We start from the raw sequence: 25,067 nt of genomic DNA on the forward strand, positions 1-25,067 counted from the left end.
CAGCCATATTTCCATTAGTTTAACATTTTCCCCACTTTTATGTTAACAAGAGTATGAACACTTAGGGGAAAAAATATTGTACATTTTGTTGTACATTTAGAGCAGATATAAAATTTGCGGTTAATCGTGAGTTAACTATTGAAGTCCTGAGATTAATTACAATAAAAAAGCTGGATGAAAAACCCACCTTTGGCATGAGCGTTCCACAAAGAAAATTTGTACAATTTATTTTTCATCTGCTCCAGGCGAAAGCATAAAAAAAGTGAATTTGCGAGTTTGTAAGAGATGGCTGAGAAGACTTTAACTGTGAGCCTTTCTTTAGCCACTCTAAATATATTATTGTAGCCCTGCTTGACACAGTGTCATCCTATCCCACCGGTAAAGTCGTTATCACTCACATTGCATTTATCTTAAAGATTGAAAGTTGCCACATTCAATGCATTTACAGTAATTCAACTTTCTCTCTCTTATTTAAAAGCCTCAGTACGCTCAAGAGAGAACGAAGCCTAAAAGGCTTTCACACAGCAAGGACGCATCTCCTCCATCAGTGCGTGTCTCTCCTCCCTGGCTTCCTTTTCCTCCTGTTCCCTTCCCATCATCCTCCTGAACGACACCCATCCGAAGCCATTTTTCTTCTCACGATCCAAGTTGACCTCCAATCGTCAATGCTTGGCTGCGTTAAATATCCCTCATGAGATCTACACTTCAAGAAACTTGTGCTCCAAGTTTTGACAGCTTCGGCACATTATGTTGAATAATTCATATTGTGCATTTTAGGACATCAATTGAACATCCTTTGCACTTCAGGACATCTATTCTCCTCTCTGTAGTATTTTAACATAATCTGCCTTATTTCCTGTTGTAATTGTGTTTTGCAATAGACAAAAAAAAAAATCAGATTGTATGCCATGTGTGTTTATTCAGTAAACATTCAGGTCATCACAGATGCTTTCAACTAATTCCAATGTAAGCCCTGCTGGCATTTTGAGATGTACCAGATAATATCACAAAGAGGGCGGAGCAAACGTAACTACTAGCCCCATTATTCAGGCAGTAGAGGAAATTGGCTATTTTTACGCAGTTGTTGTATTGTAAAGATGTATTTATAGATTTGTAGGCGTATATCTTATCATAAAGTCACAGTCTTTTAACAGTGACATTCACTTGACATTTGATTAGGAACCACTGAGAGAATTAGCTCCAATGGAGACTCTGTATATAAAAACAGTTGCCAATAATATCATACAATAATAAGTTAAACGCTTTCAATTAAAAGCAAAACCGCATTGAGAATGGAGGTATAATAATTGGACTATAGCTCTTTTATCAGCTGTCATGACATTCCGACAACCGCGGTCAACACTATGCTTCAGCTGTCACACTGTCATTTGGGAATCTGACTGTTTAAAAGTGGTAGAAACAATCAGGAAGTGTAAACTCGAAAGGAACATGCAAATACAGATCAGTCAACCATATACAAGAGATGAGCAAAAAAAAATTTCGGGGGGGATTTCGGGGCTGGGCTGTGAAAATCCCCTCATCCCATAAGCAAAGGAGTTTTTATTTTATTTTATAATGATTATTTTATTTTATAATGAAAAACAAAAATACATTGGAAATTACTTCATTTACTGTAGGTTAATATTACTTATATTACTTAATATGACTAATTTGTATGAACGGGACATTAATTTTTTTATATAATGACTGTTTTATTTTTTTATGAACAGTAAAGTGGTATTGATGATACCAATCCACCAAATAACTCAACATGCACTTAAAATACCGGTTAACCGCCAATGGCTCAAAAGTAACTGGCTTCCTTTAAAAAAAAAAAAGAAGAAAAAAATGTTGACAACAGCATTATATCTTTTGCCTTAACTATTGTATGTTTTATTTGTTCAAATTCACCTTTGAATCCAATGACCTGTAGTTTCCATGAGGTGCATGTCAAAGGACCTCGGTATGCCCGAACACCCAGCGTGGAGAAATTAACAAAATTCCCAACAAGTACAAAACTAGGATAGGACACTTTTTTCCCCCCCTTGATGCAGCTGTGCTATGCATAGAGCCTTTCAGTTTGATTGGCCACATTCTAGAGACTAATAATTAACAACACGGTGAGCGATGGTGATTGTGAAATTGCCTCTCTTAAGATGCAAGCAGGCAGAGCTTGCATCTCATTTTCTGTCAGAATGAAGTATGGAATGGTTCTCAATGTGAAATGCAAACCGTGTCGAATGCGTGCAGTTGTGTGGGGAGTGATCAAAGAGCTGCTTTAGTCAGTTCTCTCTTTGTAATTTGACTAAATGAAGCGCCGCAGCGGTTCAGTTTAACATCAACATCAACAACAAGTCTTTATGTAATTACCCGGCGTACACCTTCTGTCTTATTCTATTAGCTCAATCTCCTATCAACTTTATGTATGACACTACTTACATTTTTATCTAAAACAGTTCACCTGTTTACATAACATTTTAATGTAACTTTTGCTTTTTTGAACTTTTGCTTTTTTTACTTTTAGCTTTTATAGTGATGGTACCGAGAAGAAGAAGGGTGTCATGGTCTGTGTTTTGGTTTTGTTTATGGGTCATGTTTTCCTTGTGTGTCTCCCTTTGTCAATGTCTCGTCAAGGTTTATCATGTCCTCCTGTGCTTGTTATCCAGGTCCCTGGTGTTACCCAATCAGTTCCCCAAGCCACGTGTGTCTTGTCCAGGTGTCTCTCGTTGTCTCCTTGCTATGTGTATTTAGGCCCCGTCCACACGAAAGCAAGTTTCTTACCGTTTAGGCCGTTTGTCCACACGATAGCGTGGTTTCAGAGCTTGAAACCGATCACTTTTGAAACCGGGCTTCAGAGCAGAAAGATTTCAAAACGTGCCCCGTACGCATCCGTCTGGACACCATAAGCAGGATACTCCTCCAATGATGACGTAATGGTCGCGGTTCGAATTGTCGCAGATTGATGACGTATGCTCCAATTCTCGCGTGACTGCACGCGAACCGTCAGTCTGTCAACAACAATGGCGGATAGCCGTGTCGTAGTCGTTTTGCGCAGCCTCCTTAGCTTGCTTATGCTTTTGCAGCAAAATATTTTTCTTCTTTATTCCCACTCAAGTAAGGTACAGATAACTGAAAAGCTGAAGTATAATCTTGTTGATCTCTGACTTCAAGCCGTTTAACTAAGAAGACTCAGCCCTGTTCACAACCTGAAGGTGGGGCTGATGAGAATTTTACAAGGAACAAGAGCACACAAAGGAAACATTTACAGAACATGAGTGTAAACTGATAGTTTTGTATAACATATACACTACATCAAACTTTCAAACTTTAGTCACATAAAAGTTAAAGTACATGTTAAAGGAGGTTCTGAGCCAATTTCATTGGAATTGCGTGGGTCTTTTAGAAGCAATTCGTTTTCATGTTTTCTGAAATAGTAGACCTCTATTTCACACCATTTCATATCTTTTCAAGTCTTACTTTCTTTTTTTTTTCTTGGATTCTCACTAAGGCACCTCTCATTCTGCATCCTTTGTTACCTCCTTGCTGATGTATACAGGATCAAGATATTAGTAGGAAGGGAAAGACAGTGAGTTTTCCCCCCTTATTTATTTATTGTGGTTTCACTGCGCAAAGGGGTTGTAGGAGGAAGAGTGGGGAGATGTGTATAAGCAAACAACAGATTTGGTCGCTTTTATGACTCACTTGTTTAAAGACAACAAACTGTGTGGGGAAACATTCTACTTGTTCATTTGATACCTGGTTTATATTTGGGGTGAGATGTTTTGCTTCATCATCTAAAGAACCAAATTCAAAGCTATGATTCTAAAGACGATGGTCCTCATTGGGAATGTAGTTTATGTTACTACAGAGTGCATTTCAACACAGCAGCAACAATAATGTTTTCTATTGCACATACCAATCATTTTGATTAATTATTATTATCATTGTTAGTAGTAGTAATGGCAGCTTTATATTATTTTAGTCTATGATATGGCACAGATGAAAGAAAAGTGAGGATCTTCCTGCAACGCTTTAATCCTTTGTAACAATATTGATTGTGATATTTCAAATGTTACAGTCCAAGTGCTAATGATCTTAAACTTAAAAGGATAAAACTAAATTGTTTACAAATGGTCTCTCTCCTTACACGGGCATAATTGTGAACAGAAAATAGATAAAGATAGGTACTTAATGAAGTTAAATTATAATAAAAACTGTGTAGCGATCCATGCTGGACCCTCGCGGCTGACAAATTGTCAGACTATGAGAGAGAAATCACAGTGGTCTTACAAAATGAAAGAACTTTGTGTCTCTGAGATTGTTCACAATTGCTGAGATATTGTAACATAAAACTGTTGGGGGTTCTGGCTTAGAAGACTAGTTGGTGGCTTTCAATTGGATTCAGAGCTAAATTGGAATACATGGAGGCTGTGAGACTCGCTGCAGTCATGTGATTCAGGTCAGGGTAAAAGGTCAACGTAAAGACCACGGATCTTGATTGTAATTTCCTCCTGACATTTTACTGTATATTGCCACCATATAATAGAACCAACATCGTGAGGAGATACCAGTAGGCGCCACCTCATCAATAGCCCACACAATCACACTGTTTTTGAAATAAAAATATGCATGTGTGATTTAAGCTAAATTCATATTTGAGTTTTTGTTTGGGCAGCATGTGGCATCTTGGTAAACATGTCTGCTTCACAGTTGTGAGGTTCAGGCTTCCAGTGTGTGCCAAGGAGGCAAAAAAGGAACAATTCACAGGTTTCAAACAAAAGGAACTTGGTTCCTTTGCGTGTTTCAACAGGGGTATAAAAGAATAAAAATCAATCAATCAATCAAATAAAAGCTGGTATTTCAACCAAAAGATCACAGCATACATGGGAGGAAAATTCAACTCAGGAAAGAAGGGAGTGGTGGTGGTGAGGACAAAGACCTAACTCTAGTCCAGGGGTCTGCAACCTGCGGCTCTGGAGCCAAATGTGGCTCTTTAGTCCCTCTCCTGTGGCTCTCTGTGGTGGATCTCTCTAAAAAAAAGAAGAAAAAGGAGAAGAAATTAGTATTTTTTTTTTTTAGATATTTATTTGTATTTCTAAAGACAAAATAATTTTCAAATTAATTAATGTTTTAGATGAAAAAAAAAAGAATAATTAAATATTCAGGAAAAAAAGGTTAGAGTCCATATTTTTATGTTGTCAGAAAAGGATGACAAAAGTAAAAATATCTCTCTCTCTCTCTCTCTCTCTCTCTCTCTCTCTATATATATATATTTATCCATCCATCCATTTTCTTAACCACTTGTCCTCACAAGGGTCGCGGGGGCGCTGGAGCCTATCCCAGCTGGCTTCGGGCACTGGGTGGGGTACACCCTGAACTGGTTGCCAGTCAATCCAGGGTCTCTCGCTCTCTCTCGCTCTCGCTCTCGCTCTCGCTCTCGCTCTCTCTCTCTTTCTCTCTCTCTCTCTCTATATATATATATATATATATATATATATAAAAAATGTCCAAAAAGTGACCATAAAATGTCCAAAAAGGAAAAGAAACAACTTGTCAGCGTTTGCTGTGAGTTTCAAATTAGTTGGCAATTTAGAGAGTCACCATGTGCGTGTGAAAAGAATACTTGATTTGTGGACTTGTGTGTAGAAGTACTAGTAGGTTAGCACTTGTTTATTTGTAATTGCAACCAGTGTAGTCATTGTATGAAATTATCATCATTTGTTGCAAATTGTTATGCATCATGTTCAGCTGGTGCAGTTGATAAAGCATTGCATTTAATCGACTGACTCCTCTACTAAAAATAAAAGCAGATGACAACATAAAAAAACTGAATGAAAACTGAGAACATAACATAAACGACGAGACATGGGTTTTGCACGTTCTCGCTGTGATTTGTATTTTTCACCCAGATACTCACATTATACTTAAAAAAATAATAATGTTAAATTAACTGAATGTTTGTAGGTTACTGTAGTGCACAGGTCTCAAATGCCATTCCTCGAGGGCCGCAGTCCTGCATGTTTTGGATGCTCAAGTCTTCCAACACACCTGATGCAAATGATCTGGATCATTATGAGGCTACTGCAGAGTTTGCTGATGAGCTGGTCATTTGAATCAGGTATGTTGGAGGAGGAAAAAAAAACTAAGGCCCCGTGCACACGAAAGCCAGTTTCAATGTATCTTCACAAGTTTCTCACCATTCAGGCCGTTCGTCCAAATGATGGCGCTGTTTCAGAGCTTGAAACCGATCATTTTTGAAACCGGGCTCCAGAGTGGAAAGATTTCAAAATGCGCCCCATACGTGTCCGTCTGGACTCCATATTCAGGATACTCCTCCAGTGATGACGTAATGGTTGCAGCTCGATGATGGCGCATTGTCGCAGATTGATGACGTACACTCCAATTCTCGCGTGACTGTTGTCTGTCAACAACAATGGCAGATAGCCGTGTTGTAGTCGTTTTGTGCAGCCTCCTTAGCTTGCTTATGCTTTTGCAGCAAAATATTTTGCCTCTGTATTCCCACGTTCAATAAGCGGTGTTGTACTCGAATTACCCGCCATTGTCACTTCTCCTGTGTTCGTCTTTTTCATGTTGTTTTGATACATGCAAAGCCATGTTTGTTCTGTAGATTGAAGAAAAAAAATGTCCGTCTTCTTCGTTGATTCATCTTCTACGCTTTCCGTTAACTCCCTGTGGCTGCGCTACAGCGCCACTCCAGACTTGGCATATACATTACAGCCGTTAAACGTCCTCCGCGTCTTCTTTTGGACACTCGCACGTCTTGAAATGTTTGTGTAGACAAGATTTGTTTGAGGAACGAAGCTGGCTTTGCTTCTGTCTGGACGGGGCCTAGAGTTTGAGACTTATGTTTTCAGACACAGCATATATAGCCAATTAGAACGGACATTATTACTTGAATAACATTTAATGTTTGGTGTTATAACCCTTATTTGCAATAAATGCATCAAGCCTGGTACCTATTGATTTCACCATACGGTTGCATTCTTCATTTGAAATGCTATTCGAGGCCTTTATTGCAGCCTCTTTCAGTTATTTTTTTGTTTCTGGGGGTTTCTCCCTTCAGTCTCCTCTTCAGGAGGTAAAATGCATGCTCGATTGGGTCAAGGTCCCGTGATTGACTTGCCCAGTCTAAGACCTTCCACTTTCCCCCCTGATGAAGTTTCTATGTTGTGTTGGCAGTTTGTTTTCGATCATTGTTTTGTTGCTTGATGAAGCTTCTCCCAATTATTAACATTCTGATTAATATTACATTTGCGGAATATGAGTTATGAGGCAAAATCTAGCCATTTTTTTCCCATCCATTTTGCCACTTGCTGTTGACTGAAGATGACATCAGTGTTGCTCAGGGCTCAGTCAATAACCAATCACAGCTGACCTGATTTTTGAAGCTGAGCTGTGATTGGTTGTTACCTGAGACCTGAGCAACTGTGATGTCAAGTGACAAAATGGCCGCCCCCTGAGATGGGAAAACACACACCGACACATGTAAGTGTGATAACTATATATAAAAAAGACACATTAATAAAAAAGACATCATTGATAGGAAGATTTATTGAGGCAATTTTTGCATCCTCAAATGAGACACATTCAGAAACTTCGTTCAGTGGATGATTTGTTAAAGTGCCATCAATGAGGGGCTCTAATGTTGAAATCCAGATGAATATAGAAGCTAATATAATCGTTAATGCAGAACGCATTGATTTAGGCACACAAACAAATACAACATTGGCTTAATAATTTAATACCCAAAGTAAAGTAGAAACAGAAGAGTTAAACCTCTGAAGATTTGAGAATGAAATGTATGATGTGAAGAACCTCCGGTAGTTGATCAACATTAATTCCAATCAAAACATCTTTTCCCATGTCTTGAGGCGATTAAATTCACTTGAATGGTTCCTGTGATGTCTGCCTGTAATGATGTTGCTCATTTGCGTCCCCCTCAATTCTCCCTTCCAAATTCAGATGCAGTTTGATCAAGCACAGTTTCAAGTATACCTGCTCTTGGCTTTCCTCTCTCTTTGCTCATTGCACCCTCAGGCTGCCTTGCGTCGAAAGCAGAAGACCGACTCTTCAGAAAGCTTTTCAGGAGGTACAACCAGTTCATCAGACCGGTGGAGAACGTCTCAGACCCTGTCACGGTGGAGTTTGAAGTTTCCATCTCACAGCTGGTCAAAGTTGTAAGCTAAACACATGGTCGAAAGTGTTGCGCTCATGGTACGGCATGTCGAATCATAGATGCCTCTTCTCAAGGTAGAGCATTTGATTCTGTGATCTATCTCCCTCGGGCGGTGGTAATAACCTTGGAAATGTGAAAGATAAGCTGCAGGGGAAATACCGCCGTAGTACAGTTTATTTTATTTATTTATTTTTTAAGGTTGGTGCAATTTCACAGATTCAGATGTAACAGCTCTTCACATAAAACACGGGCATGAAGTCTAAAACATTGCAAAATATCCCTTGGAGGATTCATCATTCGTCTCTGACAGGAAAGCCTTAGATAAGGAGAAGAAAATTGCCTGCTGAGGCATTTTTAGACTTGACTGATATGTAGCTTTATCTCTTCAAGGTTACATTACGCTGAAGGGGGAGTTAATAGACTTGTGAGCAAAGATGCTCTGAGTATGTTTGGGAATCTTCCTCAAAGCAGGTTGACTGGAATAAATGGTGTCATTTTGTGTTGGTATAAAATTGTCCTCATCTAAACTGCCACCTGTATCAAATAAGGAACGAAACAACTTCCTATAACTATGTGCATTATAATCTTACTTAACATTCCTTTCACATAGTAACATTTGAGGTGCTGGGATTTGTGGCACATAATAAACATGCAGGCATAGGTTAAAGTACTTAAGTATATAATGTTTTATTCTCTCTATAAACTTAAATTGTATAAGAAAAAAATCTTCAAATTATGAATTTATTTTAGGTTGACACGTTCAACATTCAATTTAAATTTACAAATTTTTTTTTATTACATCATTTATTTATGTAGTCATGTTATACATACATATACATATAATCTACTGCACACGCTCATCTTCCTCTTTGTCTAATCTGTTATTTACTTGCATCATTTAAAATGGGAAAAATTTACCCCAATAGTTTGACTTAAACAAACATTATGATTGTCATATGCAAACATTTAATACATGTTTTACTTTAATGCATGTAGTTATGTTTATTGCTCAAACAAAACCTGTGCTACCTTTTACTAAACCATCCGCTTTCAGCTAAAGGATCATCTGCGGTCAAAATTAATAGTATGATTAATCTGCATTAATACATGATTAATGCGCTAATTTTTTTGTGATTAATTAATTATCTAACTCTTTAACTTTGACAGCACCAATATATATATATATATATATATATATATATATATATATATATATATATATATATATATACAGCATTAATATATATATATAAATATATTATGTGGAAATCCAGCAGATAAGAATAAATGAATAAATAAATAACCGTTGGATTAGAAATGTATTTATATGAAATAATTTATCATTGACCCACTTTCCCTTTTTAAAGCCATTATGCAATATTGGACTCACTTAAAATAAAGTTACACACAAGGTCACATCTTTCTGTGCTTCTCTGCAGGACGAGGTCAATCAGATCATGGAAACAAATTTGTGGCTCAGGCATGTAAGTACGCACACACGCACACTCACACACATCGTTGCCTTTAGATTATTATAGCATTTTCCCCTTGTGGACCAGCACATTAAAACGGTGGACTATCAAGGTTTGTGTGGTACAAAGACACACTTGTTAAACATGTGCTTCCTATTTTACATACGAGGGTCCACAGAAATAGAGGTGAAGAGCAGCGCTACATATTAATCAGTGTGAGATGCCACTATTAATTGCTTCAACCTCTATCCATATGTGCCGTCATGCCATCTTCATTTATCACTGAAATGTTAAACACAGTGGCCGAGGTTGTACCGGGAAAACAAAAAGATATTAGATAGTATTTAACGGCCAATGTTAGCATTAGCATGTATGGTCACGTATGACCTCTCTGCAGATCTTTAACCGCATATGCCGACCTCCTGGCTTCACGCTGCCACCTGCTCATTCATTTTGGCATATGTACGTTAAATGCTCCTGATACGAGCTTAATTAAAGCAATACATTAGATTCATGATTTTTAACTGTGTCTGTTTGATGTTGATACCATTCAACAGAACTGTTGCTGCAATCAATTGCTCCACTTAAAATGCATTAAAATTGTCTGTGGAGGTTACTTTTGTTTGTAGTGTCTCTCTCAGCTGTCTATTTTTAAGACGATAATTACAGTGGATTGACGCCATTGTAGCAACTCTCCGGGGGATTCCATCTATAAGCATATTTTTAGGTGTATTCAGCTCATTTATGAAAACATTATTTTCACGCTAATGCTTCATAATCACAATCCATGTCTACCCTGTCAAATGTTGTTTATTGCGTGATGTGCTTTCACACCCTCCTTGCTAGTGATGTATTTTTATGATACATGTCAAGTATACAAGCACATTTGAAGCACTTGTCAGTGTGGCATCAGTGGCATTTGATAAACAATAAGGCATCCAGCTCACCCTACCAGGAATTTCATCTCCAGCTCAACATAATCCCAGATAAATGGAAAAGCCAGTGTAGCATGAAGTGGTTAATTAAACGGCTCTACTGGGCAGTAATCCGCCTTGCTAATGAAAGACTTCATCTTGAATGGCATGCAAATGGCCAAGACTAATGGATTCACGGCTCATGAAATGTTACCTGCAGGTATGTTGACAGAATAGCAAGTGATTCCTCTCTTTCTGTTGATAAGATCCTCACACAACCTCTTCTTTATTGACCTGCCTCTCTATACAGATTGGCCGTACAGTAGCTGGTAAATGTTATTTGTCACTCACTGTTAAACACTGGCTGTGCTACAAGCAGGCATGAAATGCATTTAAACCCCACCAGACAATGATTTATTTCTGCCTTTCAATAGTCGATTTTTGAAAGAAGAAACAACACAGTAAAACCTCAAAACAATGTGCGCAATAAGAATATGTCATTTAAGATTTTCAAAGCCTATGCAGGGTAGTATTTTACGGAAGAGGAATAGGGCCAGTGAAGAGAAAACAAAAAGGTTGGCAGGATTCTGACTATTCTCAAATCAGAATTCTGACTTTAATCTGAGAATTCTGATTTTAAAGTGAGAATCCTGACATTAATCTTAGAATTCTCACTAGGTACTAGGAATTCTAACTTTAATCTTAGAATTCGGATTTTAAAGTGAGAATTCTGACTTTAATCTTAGAATTATGACTGTTGAAGAAAAGGACCTTTTTCTTCCGCGTGTTCGTTTTCTTTCGGGTAGTGAGAATGTTGGTTATCCGAAAGCAGGCTGAAGATCGATGAACAGTTGCTTCAAAGCTTTTATTTTTACAGAATATTCCGGGCACAAGTGAGTTCCAGACAATGGCTGCAGCCTCTCACAAGTGCGAAGTTGCAGAGGACTTACAACATTTTTATATTATCTTGAAGGGCGGTACCACAAAGCCCCCAGGAAACAGCCCACCCGGAGTTCACCGGACATGAGATACTTTAAAGGCATCATACTAACACATTGACTTCAACCACAGAGAATGGCCCATTGTTGTGGAAATAGAGGAGGTCCTCCAGACATGACGACAGCCGGCATGCGATAAGATTTACAAAGAAATCGTACTAACACATTGACTTCAACCACAGACAAATGGTCTATTGTTGTGGAAATAGAGGAGGCCTTCCAGACATGGCCGGCAGAAATCGCAACAACACTCACAAAGACACATCCACAGATAAAAGTTCTACTGAGGAAATAAGGAAATTAAAACAGTTATGACTAAATCTGGGCAGAAGACCCTCTTCATGACTTTTCTGACTTCCCCCCACAATTCTTAGCTCTACATCACAAAGTCAGAATTCTCACTTTAAAGTCAGAATTCTGTGATTAGAGTCAAGAGTTCTGATTTTAAAGTCAAAATTCTGATAATAAAGTGAGAATCTTGCCACCCTTTTTTTTCTCTCTTCACTGGCCCTAATCCTCTTCCGTAGTATCTTGAGGGACCCGTACAGCCTGCGGCTTTGACAGCAAAAACAAACTATTCATCGACCTCTTTTGTTGTTTTCCAGATTTGGAATGATTACAAGCTGCGATGGATGCCCGATGAGTTTGATGGAATTGAGTTCATTCGAGTCCCGTCAAACAAGATCTGGCGACCCGACATTGTTCTCTACAACAAGTGAGTGTTACTGTGTGCAAATTTATTTATATTAATAAGATTTTTTTTTATGCCTAACCTATTTTTTTCTCCGGAGTTCTATTGTTGGTCCGAATGTCGAGAATGAAATATTTGAATCCTAATGACTTCTTTCTTTTTTCCCCACATCACCCATGTTTTCTTCCCTGGCTTGTGTTCCTTGTTCTCATTTCCTCCTTCAATATTTCACATCATCCTTTAACCTGTGTGCTCTTTTCAAATCCACATACTCATACTCTTTCATTGCCACGTCAATGCTGATGTTGACACACATGCGCATACACATGCACTTCACATGCAGTGCTGTTGGGGATTTCCTGGTGGAGGATAAAACGAAGGCACTGCTGAAGTTTGATGGTACCATTACCTGGATTCCTCCCGCAATTTTCAAATCCTCCTGCCCAATGGACATCACCTACTTCCCCTTCGATTATCAGAACTGCTCAATGAAGTTTGGCTCATGGACTTATGACAAAGCCAAGATTGACCTTGTACTTATTGGATCCAAGGTCAGTATTGGGGACTATATTTGAGCCGGTTTACAGAACTGAATTTTTCTTTTCCCGTCTAGTTAGATGGTGAATGCTTTCAAGCATCTGACGTTGTCATTAAGGTATCTTGTGAATTTGAGATGGAGTCCATCCCAGCTGACTTTGGGCAGTAGGCGGGGTACACCCTGAACTGGTTGCCAGCCAATCGCAGGGCACACAGAGACAAACAACCATCCACACTCACAATTACACCTAGGGACAATTTAGAGTGTTTAATTAACCTGCCATGCATGTTTTTGGAACTTTTGGTACTTAGGGTTAGGATTCACACATTAATCATGGAAAAAATTTATATTAATGCAACATTAAGCCTTTTATTTCAGTGCTGTTCAAACATGAAACTGACTGCAACCTGTTTGTTAAATGCAGTGGCTCAGTTATAAGCCTGAATTTTCAGATAAATAAATACATTTTCATACAAATCGTACAGTGTACATATACAAGTTTACTGATTAGTATTTTCTAATTTTTTTTGCAATAATCAATTTATAGATTTGCATTGGGATTAATCGGTATCGAATCGAATCGTGACCTATGAATCGTGATACGAATCGAATCGCCAGGTACTAGGCAATTCACACCCCTAATTAGTACGGGTTATAGTATGACTCCAATACTACCTCAAAAATAAAAATGCATTAAAATTGGCCTTAAATTACTTACTATATGGTACACTTGTGCAATAATCATGCTGTTTGATCAGCATTTTGATATGCCACACCTGTAAAGTGGGATGGATTATCTTGACAAATGAGAAATGCTCACTAACATAGATTAACCACGGGATTACACCGCATGCGTGTGCGTTGCGGCTCCGCTGCGGAGACGCAGCCGATTCGTTTCCATTCTATCAGTTTGTTCAAATTACACCGGCTGCGTATGCGCTCTGGATCGACTGCGGACCAGCTGTGTTGTGCTGGAGGCCACCACACGGATAGACCTATTTTTTATTTTTACCGGACGACTCATTCGTCGGCATCCGTCAAATGGCAAACTAGCACAGAACACATCGAGCGGGACAGGAAGACCGACGCAGTTTCAAAATAAAAATTCCGGTTACTTTTCAGAATAAAATACTCACCAGATGCTATTTCGCAATCATGTCAGCAAAACGTCATAATGCTTAACGCATAATTTACTGCAGCGAACATGGACGAGGAGAGATTTATAATGGAGGTGGATTATATATGACACAGCACATCCTTTTTTATTTGGGCAACCTAAAAATGGATGCTGCATGGAACGTCATAGCAGAAGCTGTGGGAGTGGATGGTGAGCTCAATCAAAGTCCACCTCTCTTTCTGCTTCTCTGTTGAGCACACTTTCTGCGTGTTTGTCGTTTTTAATGCCACATTATCGCACACGATCACGTGAGACACAGCCGCAACGCACACGCATGGAGTGTAATCCCGGGGTTAGGCTCCGTCCACACGAAAGCAACGTATCCGCACCACTTTCCTAATATTTGGGGAGTTTGTCCACACGGCGGCGCCGTTTTGGAGCTTGAAACAGATCACTTTTGTAACCGGGCTCCAGAGTAGAAAAATTTCAAAATGTGCCCCGTTCCAATGTGGACACCATATGCGAGATACTCCTCTAGTGATGACGTAGTGGTCGCAGCTTCAATAACAATGGCAGATAGCCGTGTCGTTGTTGTTTTGCGCAACCTCCTTAACTTGCTCATGCTTTTACAGCAAAATATTTTGCGTGATGTTGTTGTTCTTAAATTACCCGCCATTGTCACTTCTCCAGTGTTCGTCTCACTGATCTGTATATTTTACTGGATAGCCGATCATACATGTCAACCCTAATCTGGTCCCACCTGTATTACAAACACATAAAATCCTTATTTTCCCATAAAAATCCTTATGTCAGTTTTATCAATACTAAAGCTGTTTCATGCAATAACATTAATCTTACCTTACTTTCTTTCTTATATGAAGACATTGACAGTATCTTGTTCCAAATGACATTTTACTGCACAAAGAAAAAACAGATTTCTAAATATCACAGGGACGGTTGACTTTTTTGTTGCTTCACATTTCTCTCGTGCAACTTTGATTTCAAATGTTCTTTGACATCGTAAATGCCAGATGCCGCAACCTTAATGTCCCGTGAACAAAGCAAACATGATGCATACTCTTCTCCAAGTTTTGACGGACCAATTACCTTAAAAAAATCCGTCCATTCCGAACGAAAACGTCCGGTGTATCTTGTTTTTTTGGCCGGCCTGTCCCCCATTTTCTCAACCACTGCGAACGACTCGCAATTTTCGCGCTAACACAAATTTCTTAACTGCGCATGTCAGGAAACTGTTAGAAGTCTCGCGCGATAGACGAGATTTTGTGACCGGTTGTTGTTTAAATCGAGTTTATGCACACGTGTAGCACGTAGCCGACAGTAAATACTAAATAAATTTAAAAAGGGTAAGCAATATATACTAATATTATTATTTTCATGAAAACAGTTAAATCCGTATTCATTTCCAAATACGCCCGTATGCTTTTGCAACACTTAAAAATCCGTAAGAGATACGGACAAACCTTATGGGTTGACATGTATGGCCGATAGCCCATAAACGCCCGTGCAAGATGTTGAAGCAACAGGGCGGCCATCTTACTCCTCCCATCTCAGGAGCAGACTACTGTATATACTATACGTATACGTACATATTAGACATATACAGCTTGTAGGCTCTTAGTATAGGGCTGGGTTTCAGGGGTGGTCACCATTTTTTAACAAGTAAAAAAATTTAAATTAACAAGTGGACGGTATATGCTGCTTAAAAGACCCCTTTTTTCTTTTATCGCTCAGTTCCTTAGACCCCAATATTAGATTTGGCAGAGTCATCTTTTGTTGAATTAGTTATAATTATTTTATTGAAAAAATATACAAGTTTCCTCCTTTAAACATCATTAACCCTTTGACTGCCAAAAACGTTAAATGACGTTTAGTAAAAACCTACGGAGGGCCGCCAAGGACGTTAAAAGACGTTCTCCAATTTTTTTTGGGGGGGGGGAAACGGGTGGAGGAAAGCCTTGGCCAGCTGTGGTGAAAGTTTCAAGCAGATCTAGTTAGCCTAATGACTATTTTTGGCCCCTAGATGGCAGCAATGACTCTCTTTTGACAAGATTGGGTAGGCGTCAGTAGAAGACGTGAGGCGGAGCTAGAGGGGACAATGGCTGGGGAAAGGAAGAGAACATGGCGACCGGTTGCAAGCAGCTCACACTTGGGAATTTTTTTCAAAGACGAAAGGAATCGACCAACGCTAAAGAGCACATTGATGACGACGATGATCATCATCGATGATGATGATGGTGAGTCCGAGGTTGACGCCGAAGTTGGAAGCGCTGACGCGGCGGCTATGACGACGTCATAAAGGTTCACGGGCTAGCGTTGCTAACACCGGAAAACGCGGAGCACAACCGAGCACGCTCAGGTGGACGTTCAATCGGACGACGAAGAGTACCCCGAGTCCAATGCATATTAATCGGAGGAGTGGGTACAGTCTGTTTCTTGCTATTCCCCGGAAAAAAAGGCCGTCAAGAAAGTGTAACGTCTGCACGCGAAACGGACAATCGAAGTGAAACGTATCTGTTGTGCAAATCCTGCTCCGTCTCCTTGCACGCAGGGCAGTGTTACAAAAAGAAAAACTGTATTTGAAACATCCACATAATTGTAAATAGTACCACAGTTGCACACATTTGTAAATAGTTTGCGAAATTGTTTTGTCAAATTGTTACACTGTTGAATGGAAATAAACGTATTTTGCAACCAAAAAACACTTTTTCATTGTTGGTGATAGTGTTTTACAGAAGTAAAGCACTATTTAGGTGTTTGTGGCATCATTCATGGACAAAAAGAAGTGTACAATTCACTAGAGTGCATGAAATAACATCGTTTCACAAAAAGCTCTTTTTCTCCGCTTTTTGTTTCAAAAAAGCATTTCAGTGAAACTAACCATTTTCTATTGTTGATTACTGAAGAACGGAATAAGGTAGAAACAAACTTTTTTTTTCTGATGAAAGATGAGAGTTCAATCTTTCATTTGGTAGTATGTCTGTTTCCATAGTCCAAACACAACATTTTCTGTGGACCTTGAAAGATCAGTCAAAATGCTTAAATCGGCTGGCACTGGCGACATCCCGTTTCTGAAAACGTCTGGCAGTCAAAGAGTTAAGCATATCATTTATGCATGTATTTAAGGCAAGTTGTAAAATGTCTGAAGTCCTCTTGTCTATGTTTAACAAATTTAAAACCTCAAAAATCTTGCTGTTTCTATTAAGTACTGTCTCAAATGTTTCGATACTGTAAATGTATAGGATTGTAGAAATGTTTCTTGGGAGGAGTAATATGGCGGCCTCGCGGCTTCAAAAGTCTTGGCCTATCAGCTATCCAGTAATATATTCAGATCAGTGGTTCGTCTTCTTCGCTGATTCTTCTTCTACGCTTTCTGTTAACTCTCTGTGACTGCGCTACAGCGCCACTCCAGACTTGGCATATACATTACAGCCGTTAAACGTCCTCAGCGTCTTCTTTTGGACATGCTCATGTCTTGAAACGTTTCTGCGAGATTTTTTTCGCTTTGCTTCCATGTGAACAGGGCCTTAGACCAATTTGTGAACCATAGTTGATAGAAATGGCCTTTTGTGCATGTAGAAAGAGTTTTAGAACTTATGAAAAATGGGGGCACAAACAAAAATGTTGTGTTTATATTTTTGTTTTTGTTCAATGACTTCACAGAATAGATGCAAAGTTGTAAAATGTATAGATTGTCCGTGCCAAATATGTCATCAATCAGTGTCAAATTTCTTAATGGTTCATAAAGATCAAATATTTATATTAAGGGTACCCTTACGCCTATTTTAAAGTGTTATCATCTTCAATTTGCCAAGTAAATGTTAGACATAAATGGCAGGTCTCAGAAGGCATATTACTTGGTGCAGATCCAAATTCACATTGTTCATCATAATTGGTTGTCCAACTGTAGTTTTGTATCCATCATTCAGGTCAACTTGAAAGACTTCTGGGAGAGCGGCGAGTGGGAGATCATCGATGCTCCCGGCTACAAGCATGACATCAAGTACAACTGCTGCGAGGAAATCTACCCGGACATCACTTACTCCTTCTACATCCGCCGACTGCCGCTTTTCTACACCATCAACCTCATCATCCCCTGCCTCCTCATCTCTTTCCTCACAGTGCTGGTTTTCTATCTCCCGTCCGACTGTGGAGAGAAGGTCACGCTCTGTATCTCCGTCCTGCTCTCCCTCACTGTATTTCTTCTCGTTATCACCGAGACCATCCCCTCCACATCTCTGGTCATCCCGCTGATCGGAGAGTATCTGCTCTTCACCATGATCTTCGTCACGCTCAGCATTGTCATTACGGTTTTCGTGTTGAACGTGCACTACCGCACCCCCATGACGCACACCATGCCCGGATGGGTGCGCTCAGTGTTTCTTAAAGTGCTGCCGAGGATTATGTTGATGCGGAGACCGACTGATGCGGACAGCAAGGCTGGAGGGTTGGAGAACAGTGGGGAGGCAGGAGGAGCTGGAGGGGGAGGAGGAGGCGGAGGAGCCAGGAAGAGGAAGAATAACTTGACGCAGGCAAGAGTTCCTTCATTTTGTGGGAAAACATGAGCGTGATGTCACAATGTGTTGAACAGAGGTGTCTCAACAAAATGGAGGTAGTGAGCTACGTTCAAGGAAATGACAGCAATCTTTCCTTGTGACTGCTGTTTGTGTTTTTATTTTATTTTCTGCTCTAAGCACAATCCTGAACCACACAGATATCAAATTTTAGTTTGCAATTTATGATTTGAATTCGTCAAATTGCCAGCATGGTGGGAACTTGGTTAGCACATCTGCCTTACAGTTGAGTAGCCCGTCAGTTCAAACCTAAACTTCTGTGTAGAGTTTGTATATGTTCTCCCCGTGCTTGCGTGGGTTTTTGCCGGGAACTTGCTTTGACATTCCAAAGTCATGCACGTTACCTTAATTGAAGACTCAGATTGGCCGTAAGTGTGATTGTGAGGGTGAATGTTTTTTTGTTGATTTGCGTCTGACCTGGTAATTTTTTTGGCAACCAGTCCAGCATGTACCCCGCATCTTTCTCAAAGTCAATGAGAGGCTGCAGCCCACCCACGGACCGTAAGGATGACAAGCAGTAGTAGATGGATGGATGGATTTTACCTTCTTTCATAATGTTTAATCAGTGTGCAGAATTTGTCATGCACAGTCATTTGTGCTCCAATTTCCCAAAACAATAACAAAACAAACAGCAACGACGGCACTTTGCTGCAAAAAAAAAAAACATAAAACGAGTGTGATATTGATTTGTGTTGAGGTAATTTTTCTTCCACTAGATGGCATAATTGCATTTGTAAGTCGTTGGTGACGTTAGCTCATTGCATTTTTCTTCTCATATTAAGAGCTTTCTAATCTTTAACATCAAGTAACTTGTGAAATTCTGCACGTTTTTTAAATTTTAAAATACAACTTGATCTCAGTCTACACAAATATATGCAATATTATTACATTTATTACTGCTCAAATTTGACATGGATGTGTCTGCTGCATGATTGGAATTCCCCAGTACAGGCTTTAAGTAAGGGCCGGTCATTAATTTAAAAAAATTGTGCCGTTAAAGGAACTTTGAATTAACTCAAAATGAATGCACTAATTTTGACACCCCTAGTTAAAAGTAACTCAAATTGTGTGAAATAAACAAAAGCAAAAGAGAAACAAAAGAGATGAGGCAGACAAACTGTCCAAAATGGCGACCAGCTTCAGCTCTTCAACGAGTCCAAATCCAATCCTCAACCCAATCTGCTGGGTCAAAATGATGAACCCAACCTTGGGTAAAAGTAAACAAATCTGCTCAAAATCTACAACTGCCCATTGAGTGGGTTAGGAAAACAACCCAACATTTTGTATTTTGTATGATGTTCTCTTGGCAACTTTTTGCAGAGGCTAATAAGACTTGAGAGTTAATAAGAATGAGAAGTTGATTTGCATCCCCATCTATATCAAGACAGTTATTTGTTTGTTAAATTGTTACACAGACTTCAGGTAGATGTGAAATAATGTCATAAATTGGATTTATCTGTGATGTGGAACCACCTTCGAAGAGCTCTGTGATGCATGCGGTGGTAAAGCAGTTAACGTATCCGAACCATCAATAATTTTTGTCGGCATTTGCTCTTCTCTGAACTGCACGCTCCATCTGAGCGTTTGATAGAATGCTGGCTTACATAAGTTATTCTTCAGTCTACACACGGTGCTGTAAAATACAACATTAATCAAATACTGGCTTGTTATCGATTTTGTTGCTGGTTTAATGTACACAATTTATTTCTGTTTACAGTAAAAACCCAGAGGACAAGCCTTCATTAGCCAGATTGTTGAAAGAAGTTTCTTTTTGAAGAGTATCAGTATGTCGCTCTTTGAGCCGAATCTCAGGTGAACTTTGTTTTTATTTTTACTCTGCAGCAGGTAGGAGGAGGTTCCCTAAATTGTCTGGAGTTTGGGGACAGTACGTTGTCCTCCGTGGAAGGCTGCTCTTGTCCTTGCCAGCATGAGAAGGAGAGTCCCGAATCGACAGCGACTGTAAAGACGGCACGTCAGCTGAGTCCACAGCAGAGCATCAATTCAGTAGTGGCCTTCTCCGTCGTGTCACCCGAGATTAAGCAGGCCATCGAGAGCGTCGAGTACATCGCTGAGAACATGAGGAGCCGAAACAGAGCCAAAGAGGTCATTTGTGTCCTAAGAGACATCTGTCAAATCATTTGACAGTTCATGACAGTGCTTAAAATTACACTCTAAAAAGAGAATTGTTTAAAAATTTAAGATCACAAACTGAATTGTTAACCAACTTAAAAAGAATGCTTCAATTGGTAACACACGATTGAATTAAATTAATCCAAAGTGAAAATATTAATCTTAATTAATTATGAGTTCATTATTCACTTTGGATTACATTTGGATTAATTCAAGTGAATACTGTATATGAAGTTTAATGAACTCATAATAAATTGAACTTAATATATTCACTTTGGATTAACTTAATTCAATTGTGTGTTACCAATGGAAGATTTTTTTTTTAGTTGGTCAACAATTCAATTATTAATCTTTAATTGGTTCAACTATTCTCTTTTTAGAGTGTGATGCATCAAATGAAAATTCCTGTTGAAAACAAAACTCGAAAGAGGAAAACAATGCTGAATATTGCAGGTCAATTCCATTCTTTTTTTCTTTTTTTTTTGTTCACTGTGTCAGGTGCCTAATATTTTCACGAGTTAAATCTAATAGGAAATACATAATTCCAGTGTTTGATAAAATCCTGCAGTGTTTTATAGGGATAATATGTATGGAGCACAAAGTCCCATAAATAATGTATGAATGCAAAAACACACCTTGGAGAGCTCTGCTTGATCTCAGAACACAAATGTTGCAGATTACGGCGGGTCCCAAAACAGAACAATAATATTATTTAGAGCCACTAGAATTGAATTGTTTTCCCTACCCACTCTTTCAGATAAAAATACAGCAGCTCAAAATTCCTGATATGGGAGTAAACCTCACGTATGCAAAATAGTGTTCGTCATAACAACGGTGCCAAAGCACTTCCTGTATACCGACTGACACTTTGATTTTCGTTGGAGCAGTGTCTATCGTAGTGTTCATTTTTGGTGAAACACCTTAAAAGTACATCAATGCCTCAAAGTAATACCTTGACTGAAATTTTCTGTCATTTTTGCCCCTTCTCTCACTCACAGGTGGAAGATGACTGGAAGTACGTTGCCATGGTGATTGACAGGATCTTCCTATGGGTGTTTGTGACCGTGTGTGTTCTGGGAACAGTGGGTCTCTTCCTCCAACCCCTTTTTGGATTTGTTTCATAACCCATCACCAATCAGGGTTTACTGCTACCCTGATTAGACCCTTCTGAACAAATGACCCATTTGATGACAAAAAAAAATACTCAAAATGCACTTGTTGATCGGCTCGTTTTGCGTTTTGCCTTTTGCAGAGAGCAGCGCAGATTTTTAATGCCTTAATTTCACGCCTATTAACGCTGCATGTGTTAATGCTAACCCATTATTTTATCCCAATTACCTCCAAATTGATACCATTGTATAAGAAGACAAACCCATAACAGTTTTATAAATAGTTTCTAAACAAGACAACATTTTCAGCTATAACATCTCCAAATCATGAATGAAGCGGCTAATGTGGCTTGTGTTGATGTCGAATTGCTAATTAAAAAAGCTACTGGCAAGGGCAAAGCAGTAGGGCTAATTATTTTATACATCTGTTTTAGGCAGGTGCATGTTTTATAATACTTCCAACCACTAGTCTCTACTGGCAATCTTGATCATGTGTGTACCGCTACTTTGAATTGCTTAATTTTCTTTTTTAAACTTCTTTATCATATAACACAGTTTGCATATTGTGTGTATTTGTTGTTGCACACCACACACTTGCAGGCATGCAAGGAGATGCAAACCTTGGTGTAATTCTTGAGCTAGCAGACCTCAACAGTAGTCAGCAAATTATTTATTTATATATCTATTTATTTTTGCTTGTCGAAAGATTTTATTCCTGGCCCTGCGGTTCCCAAGTTCTTTCAGATGAGCTAAAGCCACACCACACACGACTCACTGACTTGTTCCATATTTTACAACAATCTTTTGTCCGTTAGTGGCCTTTTGGCCAGTGTACTACTTGCTACATCAAGATTGAGTGCTTACGCTGACTCAGCTATACTATAAACCAGAAATGGGCAACTTAAATGTTGGAGGGAGCCACAGTTTTCCATCAGTGCTACTCGGGGGCCACATAGGACCACGCACTGCCTATCCAGATGTAGGACAAAAATGCTATATGACATATGGGAAAAATATGTGCAAACATAGAAAATATGTGCTCTTGATATATTTTATTTTTGATAATAGCATTTTTAAATGCATGCATAAAACATCCACAATCCTAACTCTACAATAAAGGGTATGAAGCAAACAACAAAATTATCACATTGTATTTTTTTTCAATTGCAAAGGGCTCTCTTGCATAAATGTATTGTTTATCTTGCATATCATTTCAAATCTGTAAAAAAGACCTACTCACATTAGAGTATAATAGTAATTAATAAGACCCAATGTAAGTGCATGTCAGCCATCTAGTGGTGATTGGTGATATGACAATTTAAAACTACAGTTGACCCCAGCATAGATCACCCCCCCCCCACGCCCCCCAGCACTCAGCACCCCCTCCCACCATTCCAAAGATTTTTTTGGTTTGCGAAGCAAATATTGAATGTGATTTTATTTGCTAATATTTTGGGGGGTAAAAAAACACTATTCATGGTAAATAGGCATTTACCATGTACTTTTTTTTTAAAAAAGATTTTTCACTCCGATATTAAATTCAATTAAAGTATATTTTGCAAAGAGAGATTTTGACAAAATTTTACTTGTTTATTAAATAAAAACAGTTACACAAGGATTGAGGAACAAACTCACAGCCTCCATCTTGGGAGACTGTCACTCTACTACCTGAGCTTTGCCACTCCTACTGTTTGCTTACATCCAAATGGAGACCTCTTGGAGTTACGAAGATTCCAGCTGGAACGATTTACTAACACACAGTTGGAGTGGATTCCAACCTGAAGTTGTGGGTTTGCTCCTCAACCCTTTGACTTACTTTTTATGTATTTATTTATTTATTTGTATTAATTTTACTCTTCCAAATTTGGCCAAATAGACCCAGTTTAGAATAAAATGTACTCTACAGAATTTACTGTGTGCTGTGTAGACCCTTTCAACGGGGACACCAGACCATTTTCATGGGGGCATATTTACTTCTAATACTTGTTTGCCAACTGAATGAGATGAAAACAAAATAATAATGTTTTTTTAGTAGAGCTAATTGTAGTGATAGACATAGAAATAGACAATATAATAATAATAATAATAATAATAATAATAATAATAATAATAATAATAATAATAATAATAATAATAATAATAATAATAAATTATTGAACAATGACGAAAACCTTGGTGTGTTTATTTATTTATGGCTGCACGACATACAGTATTCTCTGCAGATAAAGTAGCTACGTTGTAAAACAAACTTGAACTGACTTCAGCCCAGCGAATGTTGCCTCACAGCAACTACGCTTCCCTCTCTCATGGTGACTTTGATTGGAATACATCATACTGGGTCCGATTCATTAAGCTGCCTGCAGTCAACAACAATCATTCACACACTCATCGCGTTTTGGACTCACTCTCATATAGAAGTCAGATTTGTGATGTACTAGCAATTAATGAATAAGGGCAGGCTGTTTTTCTTTTGTAATTACAATTCTTGTGTTTCTAAATGTTCACTATGATTAACGTTGCACATGCTAATTGGTTTGCCTCGGTAAATATTGAATCCAATGAACTTGGTCGGTTGCTCCCAAAATAGAATTGTTTTGTTCATCAAGGAATTGTTTCTAGTTCACTGGTTATTAATTCTTGTTTTTCTTGCCACTTTTGATGATGTAATTTTGATGGTCTGTGAGAGGAAACATTCCGGATTGCCATTAATGTATTGTAATGATATGTGCAGTTGTGACTGCAGGGATTCAAATTTAATCGGGCCTTTTTGATACGTTACACTAAGGGTTTATAAAATGGTATTTGCCTTTCTAGTTGCTTGACTCTGAAATGCAAATAAATGTAATATTTCGTCACTGGGATGTATTTCTTTTTCATTCGTACAACTACAAGCTGCTGTTTGTCATAGCCGCGACCTTGCTCATAACTCTTGGAATGAATGAAATGAAAATTGAACTGAATGAAAACAATCTGTTCCAGTGACCTTAAAAAAACATAATTAAAAATATATCAGAAAAATGCCAACAGCATACAGTTATAATACAATTTAATAGGTTGTAAATAATTTTACATCATGATAATTCATTTAATTCATTTTCTATTCAGCTTGTCTTCATTAAGGTCATGGGTGAGCTGGAGTCAGCTAACTTAAAGTGAGCTGCGTGGTGCACCCTGGACTGCTCACCAGCCAATTGTAGGGCACAAACAATCATTCACACTCACATTCACAACTATAAACAATTTCGATTCTTCAATAAGCCCAAAACACATTTTGGAATGCGGGTGGAAGCCAGGGGACCCAGAGAAAAT

General features: G+C 38.7%; 1 protein-coding gene across 3 annotated transcripts in view; it reads left to right on the forward strand.

Moving 5' to 3' along the window:
• Positions 1-24,613, forward strand: part of chrna6 (cholinergic receptor, nicotinic, alpha 6) — a 32,902-nt gene extending 8,289 nt beyond the window's left edge. Inside the window, exons 2-8 of one of the 3 annotated variants that reach the window (XM_077570754.1) lie at positions 8,059-8,198; positions 9,637-9,681; positions 12,187-12,296; positions 12,616-12,823; positions 17,875-18,477; positions 20,362-20,622; positions 21,648-24,613. In XM_077570754.1, coding sequence (XP_077426880.1) covers positions 8,059-8,198; positions 9,637-9,681; positions 12,187-12,296; positions 12,616-12,823; positions 17,875-18,477; positions 20,362-20,622; positions 21,648-21,773 — 1,493 coding nt within the window. In that variant the 3' untranslated portion in view covers positions 21,774-24,613. Of the gene's footprint in view, positions 1-8,058; positions 8,199-8,241; positions 8,272-9,636; positions 9,682-12,186; positions 12,297-12,615; positions 12,824-17,874; positions 18,478-20,361; positions 20,623-21,647 lie in introns of those variants that run through there. The other 2 variants (XM_077570755.1, XM_077570756.1) reach the window with 2 other exon arrangements.
• Positions 24,614-25,067: the final 454 nt, after the last annotated feature.

The sequence above is a fragment of the Vanacampus margaritifer genome, chromosome 7 (genome assembly GCF_051991255.1).
Source record: "Vanacampus margaritifer isolate UIUO_Vmar chromosome 7, RoL_Vmar_1.0, whole genome shotgun sequence".
NCBI classification, from domain to species: domain Eukaryota; kingdom Metazoa; phylum Chordata; class Actinopteri; order Syngnathiformes; family Syngnathidae; genus Vanacampus; species Vanacampus margaritifer.